The sequence below is a fragment of the Hyla sarda genome, chromosome 2 (assembly GCF_029499605.1).
Source record: "Hyla sarda isolate aHylSar1 chromosome 2, aHylSar1.hap1, whole genome shotgun sequence".
NCBI lineage: Eukaryota > Metazoa > Chordata > Amphibia > Anura > Hylidae > Hyla > Hyla sarda.
The window spans coordinates 72,323,340-72,343,231 of NC_079190.1; the positions used below are offsets into that span (position 1 = coordinate 72,323,340).

Genomic DNA, 19,892 nt, shown 5'->3' on the forward strand with positions numbered 1-19,892 from the left:
CCGCCGCTTCTAAAGGGTTAATTCCACACATCGCCGCGATCGGCGATGTGTGGTATTAGCCGCGGGTCCCGGCCGTTGATTAGCGCCGGGACCCACGCGATATGATGCGGGATCGCGGCGCGATCCCGCTTCATATCGCGGGAGCCGGCGCAGGACGTAAATATACGTCCTGCGTCGTTAAGGGGTTAAAGGGAACCGTACATCTGAGTAGGGATGTCCCGATACTGGTATCGTCACCAATACTGGACACTTGCACGAGTACTTGTTCTCATGCAAATGTCCCCGATACCTAATCCGATACTCGCCGGCGGGACCCCCGCCGGCAGGTATCACGGAGGTGCCGAACTATGCAGTACGGGCAGCAGCTGAGCGCGTCATAGCCGATCACGGTGATGTACGGCATTAACCTTTTAGAGTTGATCATGCAGTCTAAAATTGCTGAAGTTAACGGCTTGTTAGCTCAGGGATGCTGATCAGGATCACTGCAGCGACATTGCGGTGTCCCGATCGGCTGTAAGGATAGCCAGAGGTCCCTTACAGTGTTCCGTGCCATCCAATCGTCGCTCCATTACTGCTGCTAGCCATGGCAGGCAGTAGTAAAGGAGCACCGATAACACTGATCAATGATATTGCACATTTATCAGTGTATGCAATCTACAGATTGCATGTAATTGTGCCCTGTGGGGGTTAAAAAAGGGGGGAAAATTTGTCAAAAATGTGAACTAACACCTTACCTAATGAAATTTTGAACCCCCCCGATTAAAAAAATTTATAAAAACATTCTCTGCTAATAAAAAATAAAAAAAAGCCCCTTTTTCCCCATTTAAAAAAAAAAAACCCTGTCACATGACATAGTAAAAAGTATCGGTAATTGGTATCGGCGAGTACTTAAAAACAATGGTATTGGGACATTCCTATATCAGAGTGAAGTGCCAGACACCATTTTCTCTTTAATGTTATTCTTAAGAAGATAATGTGATATCTTAAAAAAAAAAATCCTCTTTATTTTACAGTCCTTCTTTACAATTTGAGGCGGCCTGGGCATTAACCAATATTGCATCAGGAACATCTGCGCAAACCCAAGCAGTGGTCCAGTCCAGTAAGTCCTATGCTGAATGTCTTATTATGGCAGCTAATCAATAATAATAGTGCTCCAAATACATACTCTCCGGCTATACTGTAACTAAGGAGATTGTAAGTGTCTGCAGAGGCTACAGGGGGGAGGTCAGTAAAGAACTATCGTCAGACCATCAGCACAGACCCTTGGAGCTATCCTAGATTCTTTTATTGTTGAGAATTTAATAATTGGATATATTTTATATTATTATATATGTAGATTTGTGTGGCTGTAACCTACATGTTGACTTACCGTAATTTATTGGTATATAACACGCATTTTTTTCAAACTAAAATTTTAAGCTTAAAGTCTATTTGCGTGTTATGCGCCAATAACTTTCTGGCCCCACAGAAGTCTCACCACCCGAATTTCCATGTCACTACCCATCCCGTCATTCATATTTCCCTGTCCTGTGTGCCCGCTTCTATAGGCTCTGGCGGCGTCTTGTGCTGTCGCTGTGCACGGAGTGACGTCGCATGCCGGGATGGGTAGTAGGGACATGGGAATTGGGCGGTGGGACTCTGGCCCCATAGAAGCCACTGCAGTTACATGAAATATTTGAACCGCAGCGGCTTCTGCGGGGCCAATAAGGTTTTTGAAATATACACGCATTTAAATCTTTTTTACCCAAATTTCCTTGGAAAAATTAGGGCGCTTGTTATAGGCCGGTGCATGTTATACCCCGATAAATACGGTACATTGTTCTCATAGATAAGAGGTATCCAGAATTAGAAAAACAGTTGAATGGGTTCTTCCATAAACAGTACCACACATGTCCTTTTTAACTGTAAAGAGGAGTTTTTTTTTTTTGTTGTTGTTGTTCTGTGATATATCCTAGAAGTGAGGTTGGTAGAACATAATTGCTAAGACCCCCAACAAGAGAGCATGTATTGGAATTTGTGTAAAAGTGGTGCATACCGTATATACTTGAGTATAAGCCGACCCGAATATAAGCCGAGGCCCCTAATTTTACCCCAAAAACCCAGGAAAAGTTATTGACTCGACTATAAGCCTAGGGTGGGAAATACATCCCCGCCCCCCCCCCCCCATGTCATCATCCAGACCCCCGTCATAATCACCACCTGTCAATCCCTTAATCGGTGGTCTTCAACCTGCGGACCTCCAGATGTTGCAAAACTACAACTCCCAGCATGCCCGGACAGCCAATGGCTGTCCAGGCATGTTGGGAGTTGTAGTTTTGAAACCTCTGGAGTTCCGCAGGTTGAAGCCCACTGCGGCCTTCGTCTTCATCCCCCCCTCCCCCCTCATCATCACCGCCTGTCAATCCCATGGTCTTCAACCTGCGGACCTCCAGATGTTGCAAAACTACAACTCCCAGCATGCCCGGACAGCCAATGGCTGTCCAGGCATGCTGGGTGTTGTAGTTTTGAAACCTCTGGAGGTCCGCAGGTTGAAGACCACTGCGGCCATAGTCATGGCACTGGTTAGTTGTTACGGGCTGTCCATTTTCACTGGGGGGGCTCTTCTCCGCGCTTCGGGCCCGGACTAGTGATGTTGCCTTGACGACGACGCACACAGGAAGGTTGCGCATGAACGTCCCTGTGCGTCGTTGTCAAGGCAACATCAGTAGTCCGGGGCCGAAGCGCGGAGAAGAGGCCCCCCCCCCCTGGTGAAAATGGACAGCCTGCAACAACTAACCATCCCCACCGGACGGTTCCTGCAGCACAGATGGCCCGGACCAGCTCACCCTAACTTCCCGCCAAGGGGAGGCGAGTACAAAACAAAAGGGGGGGCTGGATGATGACTAAGGCCGCAGTGGTCTTCAACCTGCGAACCTCCAGAGGTTTCAGAACTACAACACCCAGCATGCTCGGACAGCCGATGGCTGTCCTGGCTTGCTGGGAGTTGTAGTTTTACAACATCTGGAGGTCCGCAGGTTGAAGACCACTGAAGAAGGGATTGACAGTCGGAGAGTTCACTCGAGTATAAGCCGAGTGGGGCGTTTTCACCACGAAAAATCGTGCTGAAAAACTCTGCTTATACTCGAGTATACTGTATACGGTATGTGTCACCACTAGTGTGCATCCAGTTGTTGCAAAACTACAGCTCCCAACATGCTTAGATGTCTGAGAACACCAATTTTATATTATGTGGCTCCTGGGGATCCTTCAGTCACCAGAGTAACTACCGTCCATGTCGGTCTAATATGCTTGGACAGGTACCCTGGTTGGGAAACACTGTCCTAGTGTATTGTGGGATATCTAAAGCTCTCGGCCGTAGTGACATTCATTTACATTTCTTTGCTCTGAACAGATGCTGTTCCCCTCTTTCTGAGGCTTCTTCATTCCGTGCATCAAAATGTCTGTGAACAAGCAGTCTGGGCACTTGGAAATATTATCGGTAGGTATATTGTGTGTGTGCATGGAATATGTTAATAAAAACCAGAGCGCATATATTTGTACCTTAAGTAACTGTAATGCAAGACATGCAGGTACTTTGCAGTTTTCCAAGTTCTATTTGGAAAGTAAAAGTAAGCCCTGGATTGTTGCCACAGTGTGACATGCCAACAGTTGTCCCAGGGGCAGTCAGGGAAGGCTACCCTAGGGCTGGGTGATATGGCCAAATATGTGTATCGCGGTTTTTTTGCAACTTATGGCGGTTCCACGATATATAACTGGAACCGCCCAGAGCTCCTTACATGACAGTGGGCTCAGCCTATCACCGGCCGAGGCAGAACATCGCTGAGGCCGGTGATAGGCTGACGGCTGTCCGACGTTCACGTCCCCAGGAACCTGGTCCGGACCGACGAGGGAAGGGGAGTTAAAGTTTATTTTGGTTACCTTTTGCAGCCCGGGCATAGGGATACAGTATAGAGCAGTGGTCTTCAACCTGTGGACCTCCCAGATGTTGCAAAACTACAACTCCCAGCATGCCCGGACAGCCGTTGGCTGTCCGGGCATGCTGGGAGTTGTAGTTTTGCAACATCTGGAGGTTGAAGACCACTGGTATAGCGTGTCAGCACCGGCGGCCACAACAAACAGGAGGACGAGGAGGGCAGCATTTGCAGGTGACATATGTGAGTAGTACCTCGATGGGGACAGCGCAGCGCTGGGCTGATAATTCATTCCCGAGGGGGAGGAGCCAAACCGGTATTGCGTTATGGGTTAAAATTCATATCGTGCAGCACAAAAATTTCGGTATTCGGTATGAACCGGTATACCGCCCAGCCCTATGCTACCCATGCATACATTTCAAGATCACCCATTTTATTTATTTTTCTCCAATAACATTTTTAATGCAAGATTTTTTTTTTTTTTTGAAACCCTTTCATTTCTGTAGGTGATGGTCCTCAGTGTAGAGATTATGTCATCTCACTTGGAGTTGTCAAACCGCTCTTGTCCTTCATCAACCCTTCCATCCCCATCACCTTCCTCCGGAACGTCACATGGGTCATAGTCAATCTGTGCAGGAATAAGGACCCTCCACCACCAATGGAGACTGTGCAGGAGGTAATAAGAAGACCGTTCTAGAATCTATTGTTGTAATCCTGGTTCTGTATCCTATTCTGTAATGTTTCTACTGCAGCGCACACGTCTCTTCAATATATTGTTAATACACACAAGGTTTACAGAGAGGCTTATTCGAAATCCGTGAAGTAGGAAGCACAGTCCTACAAGCTGTTGTGTACAGTGGTCCCTCAACATACGATGCTAATCCGTTCCAAATGAACCATCGTTTGTTGAAACCATCGTATGTTGAGGGATCTGTGCAATGTAAAGTATAGGACAGTGGTCTACAACCTGCAGACCTCCAGATGTTGCAAAACTACAACACCCAGCATGCTGGGAGTTCTAGTTTTGCAACATCTGGAGGTCCGCAGCTTGAAGACCACTGGTATTGGAGGTTATACTCGCGTGTCCCTGCCGCTCCGGACCGTCACCGCTGCCCTGGATGTCGCCTTCCATCGCTGTCTCCGGGGGGACCCCGACGCTTCGGCAAGGCCTCTGCTTCCCCGGCATCCTCGCTCTCCGTTGCCGCCACCACGCCGCTCCTATCGGATGATGGGACGGCGTGCGCAGCGACGTGATGACGACGATGGAGAGCGCAGACGATGCAGGGGATCCCGAAGAGGATGCGCCGGAGCCCCGAGGACAGGTAAGTGATCGTCAGCAGACCACACGGGGCACCGTTAACGGCTATCCGGTGGCAGCGGAAGCAGTCTGCGCTGCCGGATAGCCGTTTATGTGATGGCCACGACATACAGGCCATCTTATGTCGGGGCCATCGTAGGTTGGGGGGTCACTGTACTTGCTTTCTCCCCTCTCCTCCTTGTAATTTGTAATACAGTAACCCCCCCGACCTACGATGGCCCCGACATATGATAAAATCGACATACGATGCTTTTTATATGTCGGGGCCATCGCATTAACTGTTATCCGACAGCGCAAAATGCTTAATCTGCTGTCGGATAGCAGTTTAAGCATCCCTGGCAGGTTCGCTTACCTATCCCCGCTGCTCCGGGTCCACTTCGCGATCCTCCGGTGTCTTGCGCATCTTCTCCAGGGTCCGGGCCTTGCTTTCCGGCGTTGTTATTACGTCGCTACGCACGGCGTCCCGGCGCAACAACGTAATAACGTCACCAGAAAGCAAGGCCCGGACCCTGGAGAAGATGCGCAAGACACCGGAGGATCGCGAAGAAGACACCGGAGCAGCGGGACAGCATCGGGAGCGGTGAGGACCTGGTCCGGAGTGACGGGGACAGGTGAGTATAACTTCCTATACTTTGCACGGATCCCTCAACATACGATGGATTCGACAAACGATGGGTCGTTTGGAACGAATTACCATCGTATGTTGAGGGACCACTGTATGTTAAATATTGAGACTTGAATTGCAGAAATTGATTTTTACAACCTAATGGTCTTTACCTAATAAAGTTTTTTGTATTTCCTCGTCTAGATTTTGCCTGCTCTTTGTGTCCTAATATACCACACAGACATTAATGTAAGTATATAGGAGTTCACTGTAGCATTATTATGTAACTGTGCAGTTAGAGGTTGTCCCAACATTACTCATCCTGTACCCAGAAGATAAGGAAAAAAATGTATACCCCCTGGGCGGGCCAGAACACTGGGCTGTTGAGTCTTCCATATGAATAGAGTGGTAGTCATGTTCATTGTGTATGGGACTTCTGGAGAACAAAGCCCTGTATTTGACTATCTCAATCAGTCCTACAAATAATGGATGAAGCTGCTGCGTACACATGTAATTGTCTCCTTTCAGATGAGATGTGGGATTTCCTACCCTACCCATCGGTGTTGGTCGGACGACTCATTTGATAATCCTTACCATCTATTGTCTGTTTAGTTTTACTGTTACCAGATTTATACGTTTCTTTTATTGGTTATCCTATTTTTCAGTATAAGTTTTGGCTTTTTCTCCCTTTTTTAGATTCTAGTGGATACAGTATGGGCTTTGTCTTATCTAACTGATGGTGGCAATGAACAAATACAGATGGTGATAGATTCTGGAGTTGTGCCGTACTTGGTACCACTTTTGAGTCACCAGGAAGTGAAAGTTCAGGTAAAAGCAATTGCTTAAAAGGATTATTCTAAAGTAATAAAGTAATAATAAACCACTAGGACCCCCATCGGTCCTGAAAATGAAGAGGTCACAGAGCTACGTCAGTGCTGCATTCCCTTCACTCCTAGCCTCCAGCTGTGCAGGGAATTGTCCTATATACCCATTTCGGATTGGTGGGGTTCCTAAAGCACAGAACCACAGTGTTGGCATATCTTAGAAATATGTCATGTCTTTGAGATATAGTAACCCTTTAAAGGACAAGTATTATGATTAAAAACGTATCCGCTATCCGAAGGATAGGGGATAAGTTTCAGATCGCGGGGGATACGAGCACTGGGGCCCCCCATGATCTCCTGTTCAGAGCCCCAGGTCTCCAGCACAGGAGCGTGTCACGACCCCCGCCCGACGCAGGGGCAACCACCCCCCACTCCATACAACTCTATGGGAGAGCCATTTGGCAATCTTCAGCTCCCTCATAGAGCTTTATGGAAGGGGAAGGGGTCGTGACGCGCACCTGTGCTGGAGACCCGGTGGCCCCATTGCTCGGATCCCCTGCTCCTTCGGACAGGGGATAAGTTTCTAATCATGATACTTATCCTTTTAAATGTGATTTGTGGCATTCCTGATTTCACCTTTGTAAGACCATAAGGGGTTAAGTTTATGGGTACTAATAGCTCCAAATATTTGTTTCTTAGAACTTGTAGAGCTGCATACTATGCCTTGCACAACATTAGGAGAATTTTGAGCAGAGAACTTTGTTTCCTTGTTACTCTTTGCCAGTCAGCTGATGCCCATTGGGACAGATAGAACAGTTTACTGACAGACTTTACAGTACTGCCCCCAGTTGTCCAGGCACAGTAACCAGCCTACCAGTCTCTGGTTTTGGGAACAATCTAACAGCCATTCAGCATTAGGTAACATTTTTCTGAAAACTTATGTAAATACTGTAGCCAAACAAAAACCCAGTCATGTACACTGCAGAATGACATTTTTTTTGAGTTTTAGTGTGTATTCCCCTCCCAGCTTATCCCCTAACCCTATGACTGGGAATTACAAGCTGGTCAGTGGCTGTCCTACTGCTGGGACCCCACCAATCCCAAGAACAGGGACATAATTGTCACAAAATGAACTAAGCGTGCCATGCCTGCACCGTCACAGCTCCATTCATACGCAATGTTAAATGTTTCCAATCACTGAATCCTAAAATGTTTAGTGACCGCATAGGGAATGAATGAAGCTGCCGCTTTTTATCTCCTATCGATAGGGAATAACAAGCTCATGGCGGGAATACCCCTGTAAGGGTATATTGACATACGGAAATTCTGCTGTCTCAATGGAGCAGCAAAATCCCATTCAAGTCAATAGGCATTATATTGCGACAGAATTCTGCATGGAAATTCCGCTTTAATTTAATGACTATTGACTTGAATGGGATTTTGCTGTCCCGTTCATACAGTGGTATTTCCGCAGTGGGCGTTCTGCTCCTGATATTTCACATTCCACAGAGATATAAGATCACTCTTTTATATTTTGCGCAATTCCAAGGTCTTCTGAGAACACAGAAATTACGTTGCAAAATTTCGTTCAGCAAGCTTTGCTCAACGGAATTTCTGCAGAATTGTGGAAATTCCGTTGTGTGAACAAACCCGAACAGTGAAAACTAGAATTGGGGATCTCTACAAAGGTCCTAGCTTGTTTTATACTAGTTTCTGTTTACTATAATCCTGATTTATTTATTTTTATTTCATACATGCAGAAATCTTTATTTCCATGTTTTTGTTTTTCTCCATTTTTAGACGGCAGCATTAAGAGCTGTGGGTAATATAGTAACTGGCACAGATGAACAGACCCAAGTGGTGTTAAACTGCGACGTTCTCGCCCACTTTCAAAATCTACTCACACATCCTAAAGAGAAAATTAATAAGGTATTTTTCTTGTGGATTTGTATATATCACTATATACTCAAATGTTTAGCCTTAATATTATTTAAAAAAAATTCTAATGTACAGAAATGATAAAACACTTGAAGATGAAATGAGCCATAATTGGTTTTCCCACCATAAACATAAATCCTCTGTCCACAGGATAGGGCAGTGTTTCCCAACCAGTGTGCCTCCAGCTGTTGCAAAACTACAACTCACAGCATTCCCGACAACCAGAGCCTTTCCCGGCATGCTAAAAGTTGTAGTTTTGCAACAGCTGGAGGCACCCTGGTTGGGAAACACTGAGATAGGGGATAATGTTTAATCCTTGGGGTCCCCATAGCCTGTATTTTGCTGCTGTGCAGCTGGTTATCTGACTAATGCTGGAATCACTCATGTTGTTTTTGAGCCAAATCAAAGTGTGGCTCTAGCAGGAAAAATAAATCTAAGTCCTTTCTTTATAGTTCCTGATCATTTCGACCCCACTTTTGGCTTCCAATCAGTAACCATTGTGTGTGAATCCAGTCTAAAATAAGCCTTACAGTAACAATATTAGATTCAAGTTAGTTAGATCCACGTTTTCAGCCTATGGCTGCTGGATCCGGCTGGGGGAGGATAAAACCACGTGCTCCCGTACCCCAGCTGGGCCGGCGCTGAAATCCATTGACTTTTTAATGAGCCGACCAGAGTCACCATTGGACTCCAGTAGGCTCATTTTCGATGGGGCAGAAATGAGCCTACTGGAGTCCAATGGTGACTCCGGTCGGCTCATTAAAGTCAATTGATTTCAGCGCTGGTCTGGCTGGGGTACGGGAGCGCACGGTCTTCTCCTCCCCCAGCTGGCAGCCGTAGGCTGAAAACGTGGTGTGAAAGCACCCTTACAGACTTTGGTTCCATTCCTTAGAATACAGTTGTTTTGGTATCTAGCACTTGGATTTCTGGGAGTGGGACAGCAACAAAAATGTTTGCAACAAAATCTGCCACTTGTGAATCCTCCCTTATGTTTACTGTTCGCATGATGCATATGGAGTAAATTTCCTAAATGTTCGGCTATTAGGCTTCACACACAGTAGCTGTAATAAGACTTTTTACCCTGCCTATTCAAGCCACAATCCCCAGACCTCTTGTGGTTCCTCTGAGCTGAATGTAGATCCTCATATGGTTCTATGGGGATCTAACTTTAGTTCAGGAGAAGCGCAGCAGTCTGGGTATTACAGCTGTGTGAAAGTATCCTTAAACTGATTTTATTTTCCCAATGTAAAGTGCAGAGATGTGAATGTAAGTACTTGGCATTGCTTTTACAGTCTGTCTGTATTTTCGTTATTTCAGGAAGCAGTCTGGTTCCTTTCCAATATCACAGCTGGAAATCAGCAACAGGTTCAAGCGGTAATTGATGCCGGACTAATCCCCATGATAATACACCAGCTAGCCAAGGTGAGCCTAAGTCTAAGGCATGTGTATATTGTGCATTAAAGGGGCGGTATTACTTTTCTGGAAATGGTTATGTTAGAGGCTTTGGTTTGCCGTTTCTGGAACCGTTGTCCTGATGTCTATAGAAAGTTTTTTACCTTAAGTTGAAGGGGTTTGCCAACCTTGTGCTCCCTGCATCGTTCCACCCCTCTCCACTCCCTGGATTGGAAAAGGGACATTCAAATTACACAGGCAGATCACAGACAGACTTAATGGACTCTTGTCTTTCTTTCAACCTTAAAAAACTATTAGGGGAATTCTTCAATTGTTGTCTAGTATGTATGCTATTCTAGAGCAGAAAAGTTGCATTTGATGTTACCTTCCTGCGCCAAATTCATCAAAAGTCGCACGCCACTTGATTAATTTACCGGCTCCTATGCCCATGGTTCCAGTTTAGACTGCTTTACAGGGCTGAAGTACATAAGTGTGAGTGTGTCTAAAAGACGGCAGCTGTGACTTTTTTGCAACTTTCTGAGAAAAGTCTCACATAATGGCCCTCATTTACTATTGCAAACCCGACATGTTTTGTTTTGACTAACTCTCCATTTTGCTAAGAAACCCCCCAAAAAGGGCGTGACCGCTGGGAAAGGGGCGTGGTCTCCTAAAAGGGGCATGTTCCCAACAATTTAAAAAAAACAACATATTTACTAAGGTTTCCACAGAAAATGTAGTGGATTTGAGCTGAGGAAAACCCTACAGATCAGAGCATGTGTAAAAATAGCAAAGTGTAGGGAAAGTGGAAAATGTAGGGAAACCTTAGTAAATACCGTGGAAAATAAATTGTAGGGAATTAATACCCACAAAGAAACCTACACAACACTCTTAGTAAATGAGGGCCAATGAATCAGTGCTCGCTGCATAAAACTAGTCTAAAGCACTGCAAATGGTGGTTCACTTTCAAATATGATCAAAAGTCGCATGGGAAGTGACGGAGACTTTTTGTGCGACAAAATTTAAACTAAAAAAAGGTTCTATATAGCTTGATAAATTGCCCTCTATGTAACTATATATGTAACAGTTTTAAGGCCATGCAGGAGGTTAGCTTGGGATTGCACTCTCCTGCCTCACCACCTTCTGTGTGTGACGCTCATCACAGACTGCTCCAAGCACAGTACACAATCCCTGTAGCAATCTGTGAGCCGCTTGTCACACACAGTAGGGGCCGGGCAGGGGAGCGCAATCCAGAGTTGCCAACGCCTTGCTCTCTGCTGTTATGCAGGGGGAGTGAGGTCCGCACCCTGGCCTTCCACTTTAACAATGAGCAATAAAATGGAGGAAGAAAAGCGGAGGTAGCGCTGGGTGCGGTGTAGGTCTTTATCCGGTATAGGTGGGTACCCAGGTGGGGGTAGTGTGTTCCTTGCCGGTGATGGTAGCTTGGTATGCAGGCAAGCAACGTGAGGACGGAGCCCAGAGGAGAGTCCGTAGAGTAATGCAGAAGTATTGGAGGAAAAAAGCTGCATTGGTGCTCCAAAGGAATTAACTCAAGTCGTGGGTATTGATGCAAAATAGTTCTTACAGCATAAGAAATCAAAGAAAATAATAACTATAAAGCAAGACGCGTTTCGGGAGTCACAGCTCCCTTTTTCAATTGCAGGTGGTTGCTGTATCATATAAACTATTTTGCATCAATACCCACGAGTTAAACAACGAAGCGGTGGTCTGTAACCTAGACAATGAGCTGTAAACAATGAATACAGAGAATATGTACAGCATAAAGAGTAAGCAGTTTTGCTAATATCATGTACCTTTGTTTCATACTGAAATAGCTATGTCTTCTCACAGGCTGTAGGGAAGTGCTTATTACTTCCATAATACTCATTGGTTGTGAAATGTGGTGACCCAGAATTGAAGTACAACTTAGGAAGTGAGCGGCCCCTTGTTTTACACAGTTATGATTTTATTTTACACAAGAGTGCCCCTCTTGGCATTTCATAGAGCTGTGTTTCTATCATGCAGGGAGACTTTGGAACTCAAAAAGAAGCTGCATGGGCGATCAGCAACTTAACAATAAGTGGCCGGAAAGACCAGGTAAGCAATGATTTATAACTTGTTGACGTTTTAGAGTAATTTGTTCTGGTTTTAGCCAAAATTGCTGAAGTGATCCAGCATCTGTTTGTGATGTTACTTGGGTGACAGCACCGAGCCCTCCTTGTTGTACTGGATGGGTTTGATAAAGGCACGTAACTCCATAGAGAGCATTGGGGATCCAGCAAAAAGTAGGAGAAAAACGAGACAGCATGGCTGCAGGACTACTCTAGGTTTTCTTAGTAGTCATGGAACCACATAAGTCTGTACAAAGTCTATACAAAAGAGCTCCAATATATAGTATACACTGTATAATGGGAAACTGATTCATATACCTGTTGTACATAAGACCTAAGCATATTCTCTTCAAGCTCTTAACTTTTATACACCTTTCCATTATATGACATTGAGTTATAAATGAAACTCAAAGGCATTGTTACTGTGCAGAATTGTGACAGAGCGGCGATGTTCTGCGACCTATAAGCGGTGTAAATTTCACTATGTTTTTCTCCCACACAGGTGGAATACTTGGTGCAGCAGAATGTCATCCCTCCATTTTGCAACTTGTTGGCTGTAAAAGACTCACAAGTTGTTCAGGTAGTCTTGGACGGCTTGAAAAACATTCTCATAATGGCAGGAGAAGAAGCAAGCACAATTGCTGAGATCATTGAAGAGTGCGGAGGTGAGAAATTGGTTCTAAAACCATCCTAAAGAGCACCTAGAGGAGGTCAGAGGGTGCAGTCACACCAGGGCCCCAGTACCATAAGGGAGAACATAAGTACTATAAATGACCGCTGGTAGAGGTTTATAAACCACACCTCTGCTTGTGGTCCTGAGATGTGCAATGAATGAAGGCTGTAATACACATAATCAATGGGCCATTCTATTTAAATGTATCATTTTTATTATAATTTTTTAACATGGGTGGAGGAGGACCTCTGTTCCTGTGATCTGGTGCATAGTCCTAGAGATAGGAGAAAAAAGGGGCAGAAATGGGGCTAATAGTGCTGTTATCCTGGATATTAGATAAGGTAAAAAGTACAGTTAAGTATTATGCAAACCGTCACAACACAGTTCACCGCTTGTGGTAGATCATTCCAGTGTCTGGGAGCAGCTGGCCGTCGGTACCGTTAACAATGGTGCAGGAACATGTAGAGCAGGTGAAGATAGGGGTCATCTGGCAGGGATATCCCTTTCTTGAAGTTCCGACTTGTGGCTCTGTCCGCAGGAAGGGGGTGTGTCGACCACCACATGAAGCGGAGGCTTACACGCCCCCTCAATACAACTCTATGGCAGAGCCAGAGCACTGCCTTTGGCAATCTCCGGCTCTGCCATAGCGCTGTATTGAGGGGGGGGGGGGGGGGGGGCATGTTGGCCGCCGCTACGTGTGGTGGTCGACATGCTATCTGGCCGGAGAGCCAGGGCCCCATACAGGAGATTGCGGGGAGTCCCAGGCGTCAGACCCCTTGCAATCTGAAACTTTTCAATACTGGACTACTCATTTAAAGGGGGTTATCACTTACCAGAATTACGGGACAGAAATGTGACCCTATCGTCCACAAACCGTGTCACCCAGGTTGTGTGGGTGGTATTGCAGCTCAGTTACATTGAATTGAACGGAGTCAAGATGTAATTCCACACACAGCCTGAAAATAGGTGTGGCACTGTTTTGGGAAGCAAGCAGTTGTGTTTTTTTCTTATCCTAGATAATCACTTAAGTTCAAGGCCTTTTAGATCTTTTTTTTACAGGGGATACAGATACATAACTTTGTTTGCAGTATTTCCCTTCTATAACTTAACCAACGTTTTGCATAGCGTTTACACAATACTTTATCATTTCCATGTCACGCACTTTACCGATGGCTTTGTTCTCTTTCAGGCCTGGAGAAAATAGAAGCGCTGCAGCAGCACGAGAATGAAGAAATCTACAAATTAGCATTTGAAATCATAGATCAGTATTTCTCTGGTGACGACGTAAGTGCACTTTAGTGGTAGAGCGCACACACTGGGAGCTCACCTGACACGTGGTTTAGATCATGTGGCTCAGGTTGTCTAAGTCAGTGGTTCTCAACCTGGGGGTACAAGTAACTTAGCAGTTCTCCAGGGGGTACTTAAAAAATCAGTAATGACAGCCACTGGTCTGGACCACTTTGAAATAAATGGTAGGCTGAGGTCACTGCACCGAGGAGCGGAGCAGGAGGACAGCAATGGGGAAGTGCGGGCACTGGGCTGCTGTGGGCAGTAACTACCATCTGCTTTGTTGCTCCACTATCCTTGCAGACCAGGGGCCTACTGCTATGAGCCATAACAATAGGTACCCAGACAAGAGGAGCAGTGGAGCACCAAAGCAGGACAGTTTGGGGGCCTACAGCTATATTTGGGGGCACAGAGGGGGCCCTAACAACTTTATGGGGACGCAAAGCGGGTACTATTACTGTGTGTAGATAAACATGGGGAGTTTGTGAATAAGTGGATATTGTACTGCAGAAAGAAGCCTAAAATGTTTGTTTGGCTGGTTCTGTGGAGAAGTCTATTATGGGAGAAATCTTAATCGTGGTCTAGGCCAGATAGTAAAGAAAAGTAAACAACTCCGGTTAGAGAAGACGTCACCTGTAAATCAGGGGACTGGGGAGATAGGGAGAGGAACAGGGGGCCTGTTATAGAGGAAAGTAAAGCATGTGAATTATACTATAATCATTACAAAACGTCTCTAATATGGGGGTACAATTTTTTGGGTAATGGGCTTTCAGGGGGTACTCTGGGAAAAAAAAGCTTGAGAACCACTGGTCTAAGTGCCCTTCCCTAAACTCAGTCATTTTCCAGTAGTCACTTTTACACTAGTTCACATGCTTCAGATTTGTTTCATTTTTTTTTTTTTTTATTAGTAAAATGCACAGTAGAAAAAACATAAATGTGGAAAAACTAGTGGGAATGTGGCTTTTGCTACATTGAATTTTTTTTTTTTTTATCCTCAAAACTAAGAATGTTTTCCCCCTAATATAAATTATTCATTGTGCTGAACATTGTAAAATGTTTAGAGAAAATGATATTTAAATGGGCACTGTCAGATATAAAAAAAACTTTTTATATATTGTACATCTTGGCAATACAATAGTTTTTCTAATATACTTCAAAAAAGTTTTCACATTTTATTGAAGAAAACTGCCTTTGAAAATCCCACCACTAGGGGTCCCCATACCTCCTGGGACTCTGAGTCCCACAGCAGCATGGGGGTGTCCAAAGGTCATGGACACCAGATGACGGATTGACAAGGCTGCAAGAGGAACACAGCCTGCAGCAACACTGCTGTAACACAGAGTTTTACCAATCATGTGCCTCCAGCTGTTGCAAAACTACAACTCCAAGCATGCCTGCACAGTCAAAGGATGTCTGGGCATGCTGGGACTTGTAGTTGCAAAAGCTGTAGGCACACAGCTGAAGGCAACACTGCTGCATAAAAGTTATCCAAACACTATACCTTCAACTATTCCAAAACTACAAGTCTCAGCATTACAGGACTGGCAAAGGATGATACACATAAATAGGGACAGAAAATGTTTGCATTAAAAACCACTGTACTTTTAGCACTAAACCTTTGCAGTAATTTAGGAAGATGTAAGTTATACACTCACTATATTGTCTTTTGTGGTAAACAAATCTCCGATAATCAGTGTGTGTATGTGTGTACAGCAACAAACCAGAGGAAAGAGTTACAGAGCAGGGTGGCCAGGCTTCCCAGAGCAGTGAGTTGGCAGAGTGAGGGAGGGGGGAGGAGTCATCACAGTGCAGGCAAGAAAGGACACATCCCCTCCCTTTGACAAGGTTGTTTGTTTATTATTATTATTATTATAATTTTTTTGGTGAGATCTGATAGTAACGCTTTAACACTTACAATTTGACATTCAGTATAGTAATGTTGTATAATGACCTGAGTTCGGTACTTGGCCATCTCCAGTGCTCCCATAGAAATTCATGGAGCTTGTGCTGTCAAAAAGAACACTGTCATTCAATAACAAACTTACTATTGTTTTCTATTTTGGTGTGCACTGAATCGGTGTTCTTTCTTTTCTACTTTTGCGATATGTCTGAGCACTCGGTAGCATCTCTCATTCTTCTTAGCTGTGCCCCCTTTTTGTTCATATGTGTTATTGTACAGCATCAACCAATTTAATCCAGTAAGGTGTTTAGGAGGCTTCCTAAAAGAATTGACTTGGCGGGTATAGATAGAAGACAACAATACTATTCACAACCATATTTGGTGGGAATGAGAATAACTAACTCAGTATCTGGCTGTTATCAGTAAAACAAAAATCTAGGTGATATGTTCCCTCTAAGGCGGGGTTCACACTACTTTTTCCAACTACGGTTCCCGCATACGTTTTCATTAGTGAAAACGTATGGAACGGTATTGAAAACAGTATACGTAGACAAAGCATTGCAAACCGTATGCACCCTGATGGATACGGTTGCGTACGGTTTGCTTGCAATACGTTTTTAAACAGTACTCCAAACCGTGTTTGACCACGGTTTTGACTCCAGTTTTAAAACTGTATTGCACCTGCATTCCTTTTTTTTTTTTTTAACATGGACGTCAATGGGAAACGCACATGTATACGGTTCTATGCGGCAAAACCGTATGTGTTTTTTCTTTGCACATGCGCATTTGCATCCTAAAGTCCCCACCCAAGACCCTTCCAATTAAAAATGGACAAAATTTTAAAAAACGTATGTTTTAAAAAAATAAAATAAAACTGACGGAACTGTATGCACTTTTAAAAACAGTATACTGTTTAAAAACGCATACAGTTTACTTTTTCCCATACTGTTCCATCCGTTTTTTTCCCATACGGTTTTTGATAGAAAACATATGCGGGAACCGTAGTTGAAAAACGTAGTGTGAACCCAGCCTAATGATGATGATCTACTTTGAATGAAAAATAATTAAAAAAAGATTTTTCATTCAAAACTTTTATTTTTTTTAACCTTCCATTGATGTAGCCATTTGATAAGTTTTGCATTTTTCATTCGCACCATTTTGTGATGCATATAATTTGAGATTTTTTTTTTCTTTTACGTAGGGTATGTATTATGTCTGTATTACAGTGCAGTATGAATTTAGCAAAAACATATTTAGTCTTTTTACATTTTAGTAGTGTTGCACAGGAATCCTAAAAACACATTTTATGTGTAAAAACAGTTGTTTGCCTTTTCTTTCCTAAAGGTTGGATTTTTTTTTTTTTTTTTTGGTCTACCATCTTGGGGTACATATTTCATTGAAACACTTTTTTTAATTATTTTTTGGGGGGAAATTAGAATGGACAAAAATGTTTGTGTGTGTTTGTGTGTGTGTTTGTGTGTGTGTGTGTGTGTGTGTGTTTGTGTGTGTGTGTTTGTGTGTTTGTGTGTGTGTGTTTGTGTGTGTGTGTGTGTGTGTGTGTGTTGTGTGTGTGTGTGTGTGTGTTTGTGTGTGTGTTTGTGTGTGTGTTTGTGTGTTGCTTTTTTTTTTTTTTTTTTTTTAAATAATGGTTCTTTTTCATATTTGGGAAGCTAGATGAGGTTGACTTCATGAGGCTGTCCTTCTGACAATGTAATTGGTGGTGTGTTATAAAGAATGGTGCACTTCCTCTTACATCTGTTTCTAATCTGAGGTGCACATTTTTTTTGGTTTGGCTTTAATTGACTTTCTTTTCTATTCTGAGCAGATTGATGAAGATCAAAGCCTCATTCCTGAAGCCACCCAGGGCGGTACCTACAACTTTGAGCCATCATCCAACCTTCAGGCAAAAGAATTTAACTTCTAAGTGTGTTGCAGTGCAGCTTTTCTCTGTCCCTCAACTTCTAGCACCACCAGACGTCCACCGATTGAAGACGAACCCTAAAAAAAAGCTTCAAAGACACAAACGCCTCTTCATTTTGATGCTTCTAAAGCGAACCATGTATATTTCACTTGCAGTTGCCAAATGTCACTCACATGGATTGTAATTGCATATGCATGAGCTCGTTCTTTTTTTTTCCTTTTGAGATTCTAACAGACCCAGCTGTATTTTTTACCTCCTCCATTTGGCACTGTGTGCTGACTGCCACAACCTTTAGCTTTTTTTTTTTTTGTTTTTTTTTTTGGTTCTTAAGATAATTTCATAGTGATGGCATATCAGCTTCCTGTGGAAAAAAAAAGTAGCTTTTTCTTGAATCTGGTGCACTGTACATCAAGACTTTGCTATAATGCATACATTGTGGAAGACTCTGCGAGAGTACAGTCTACTCTGAGCCTCCATCTTCCTCCATAGACATTTTCATATTTTGAGGAACTATAAATTTAATGGATACGAAACATGCAAAGCCAAAAGATTTAATTCATGAAACTGAATAAAAGAGAACTTGGGCGAATTATTAAGAAAAAAAAAAATTGTGTTCAAGAGAAAACTGTAATGACGTCTCTAAGTATTTCCCAAACTGCCTCCCAAGTCAGGATTGGAAAAAAAATGGAACTGACCGTTAAGCCAAGTGCTTTGTATTTTACTGAACATCGAGCCCTGTCCGGCCACTTCGACCTGTGTTCCTGCTGTTTTCAAGTAACCAAAAGCTGTGCATCCCGTCCCTAAGCTATAGAACAGGTCAAACATGATCAAAAGCTGAAAGCAAGTGTAACTAAACAAAATGTAGTAAATAAGATCTAAATTGTGGGTGGGGATAATAAACCTTGCTTTCAACTTCAGTAGACACGGTATGTTACGTTTTGTTTTGGTGGTCCTAGGGGGGTTGGGTTTTATTTCCATTGGGGCTTTTCATGTTTACTGTAAATTGTCTGAAATCTCTACATTGTATCCAGTGCTTTTGAGAATGTGCTTGGGGGGAAAAAATGGTGAATTTCTAGAAGTGTGAGACAAGATTTCCGTATCTTGAAGCCTAACTTGGTTGAGGAGTTTGTAGTTTAACAACTGGTTGAAATGTTACTGTGAAGCGATCCTAAGTTGGTTTGGCCTATTGATAGACATTGTTCTATGGATCTGTGATTCCCAACCAGGGCGCCTCCAGGTGTTGGAAAACTACAACTTCCAGCATGCCTGGACAGCCGAAGGCTGTCCAGGCATGCTGGGAGTTGTAGTTTTCCAACACCTGGAGGCGCCCTGGTTAGGGAAACACTGCTGTAGATAATAGTGAAGACAAGGAAGCGTCAGACTTAAAGGGGTACTCCCGTGGAAAACCTTTTTTTTTTTTTTAAATCAACTGGTGCCAGAAAGTTAAACAGATTTGTAAATCACTTCTATTAAAAAATCTTAATCCTTCCAGTACTTTTTAGGGGCTGTATACTAAAGAGAAATCCAAAAAGGAAATGCATTTCCTCTGATGTCCTGACCACAGTGCTCTCTGCTGTCCATTTTAGGAACTATCCAGAACAGGAGAAAATCCCCATAGCAAACATATGCTGCTCTGGCAGTTCCTAAAATGGACAGCAGAGGTCAGCAGAGAGCACTGTGGTCATGACATCACAGGAAATGCATTTCTTTTTTGGATTTCTCATTAGTATACAGCCCCTAAAAAGTACTGGAAGGATTAAGATTTTTTTAATAAAAGGGATTTACAAATTTCTGTTTAACTTTCTGGCACCAGTTGATAAAAAAAAAAAAAAGTTTTCCATGGGAGTACCCCTTTAAATGCCCACCCCTATGTATTGGAAGATAAAAGTTGCTTTTGGTGACATTTCCTTCTCTACCTCGGACTGGATGGCCATACGCAGTTAAAGCAACGGACTAGCATGGTCCCAATCATGGGTCACCTCGGAGTAAGGTCTTATCACTGTAGAAGTCTACGGG

General features: G+C 43.7%; 1 protein-coding gene across 2 annotated transcripts in view; it reads left to right on the forward strand.

The window, feature by feature from the left end:
- Positions 1 to 18,549, forward strand: part of KPNA3 (karyopherin subunit alpha 3) — a 51,342-nt gene extending 32,793 nt beyond the window's left edge. For both annotated transcript variants that reach the window (XM_056562058.1, XM_056562057.1), the window contains exons 7-17: positions 1,014 to 1,099; positions 3,392 to 3,478; positions 4,418 to 4,587; positions 6,038 to 6,082; positions 6,530 to 6,661; positions 8,458 to 8,586; positions 9,913 to 10,017; positions 12,010 to 12,081; positions 12,598 to 12,760; positions 13,958 to 14,052; positions 17,781 to 18,549. In XM_056562058.1, the coding sequence (XP_056418033.1) occupies positions 1,014 to 1,099; positions 3,392 to 3,478; positions 4,418 to 4,587; positions 6,038 to 6,082; positions 6,530 to 6,661; positions 8,458 to 8,586; positions 9,913 to 10,017; positions 12,010 to 12,081; positions 12,598 to 12,760; positions 13,958 to 14,052; positions 17,781 to 17,879 (1,183 nt within the window). In that variant the 3' untranslated portion in view covers positions 17,880 to 18,549. The remainder of the gene's footprint in view (positions 1 to 1,013; positions 1,100 to 3,391; positions 3,479 to 4,417; positions 4,588 to 6,037; positions 6,083 to 6,529; positions 6,662 to 8,457; positions 8,587 to 9,912; positions 10,018 to 12,009; positions 12,082 to 12,597; positions 12,761 to 13,957; positions 14,053 to 17,780) is intronic.
- Positions 18,550 to 19,892: the final 1,343 nt, after the last annotated feature.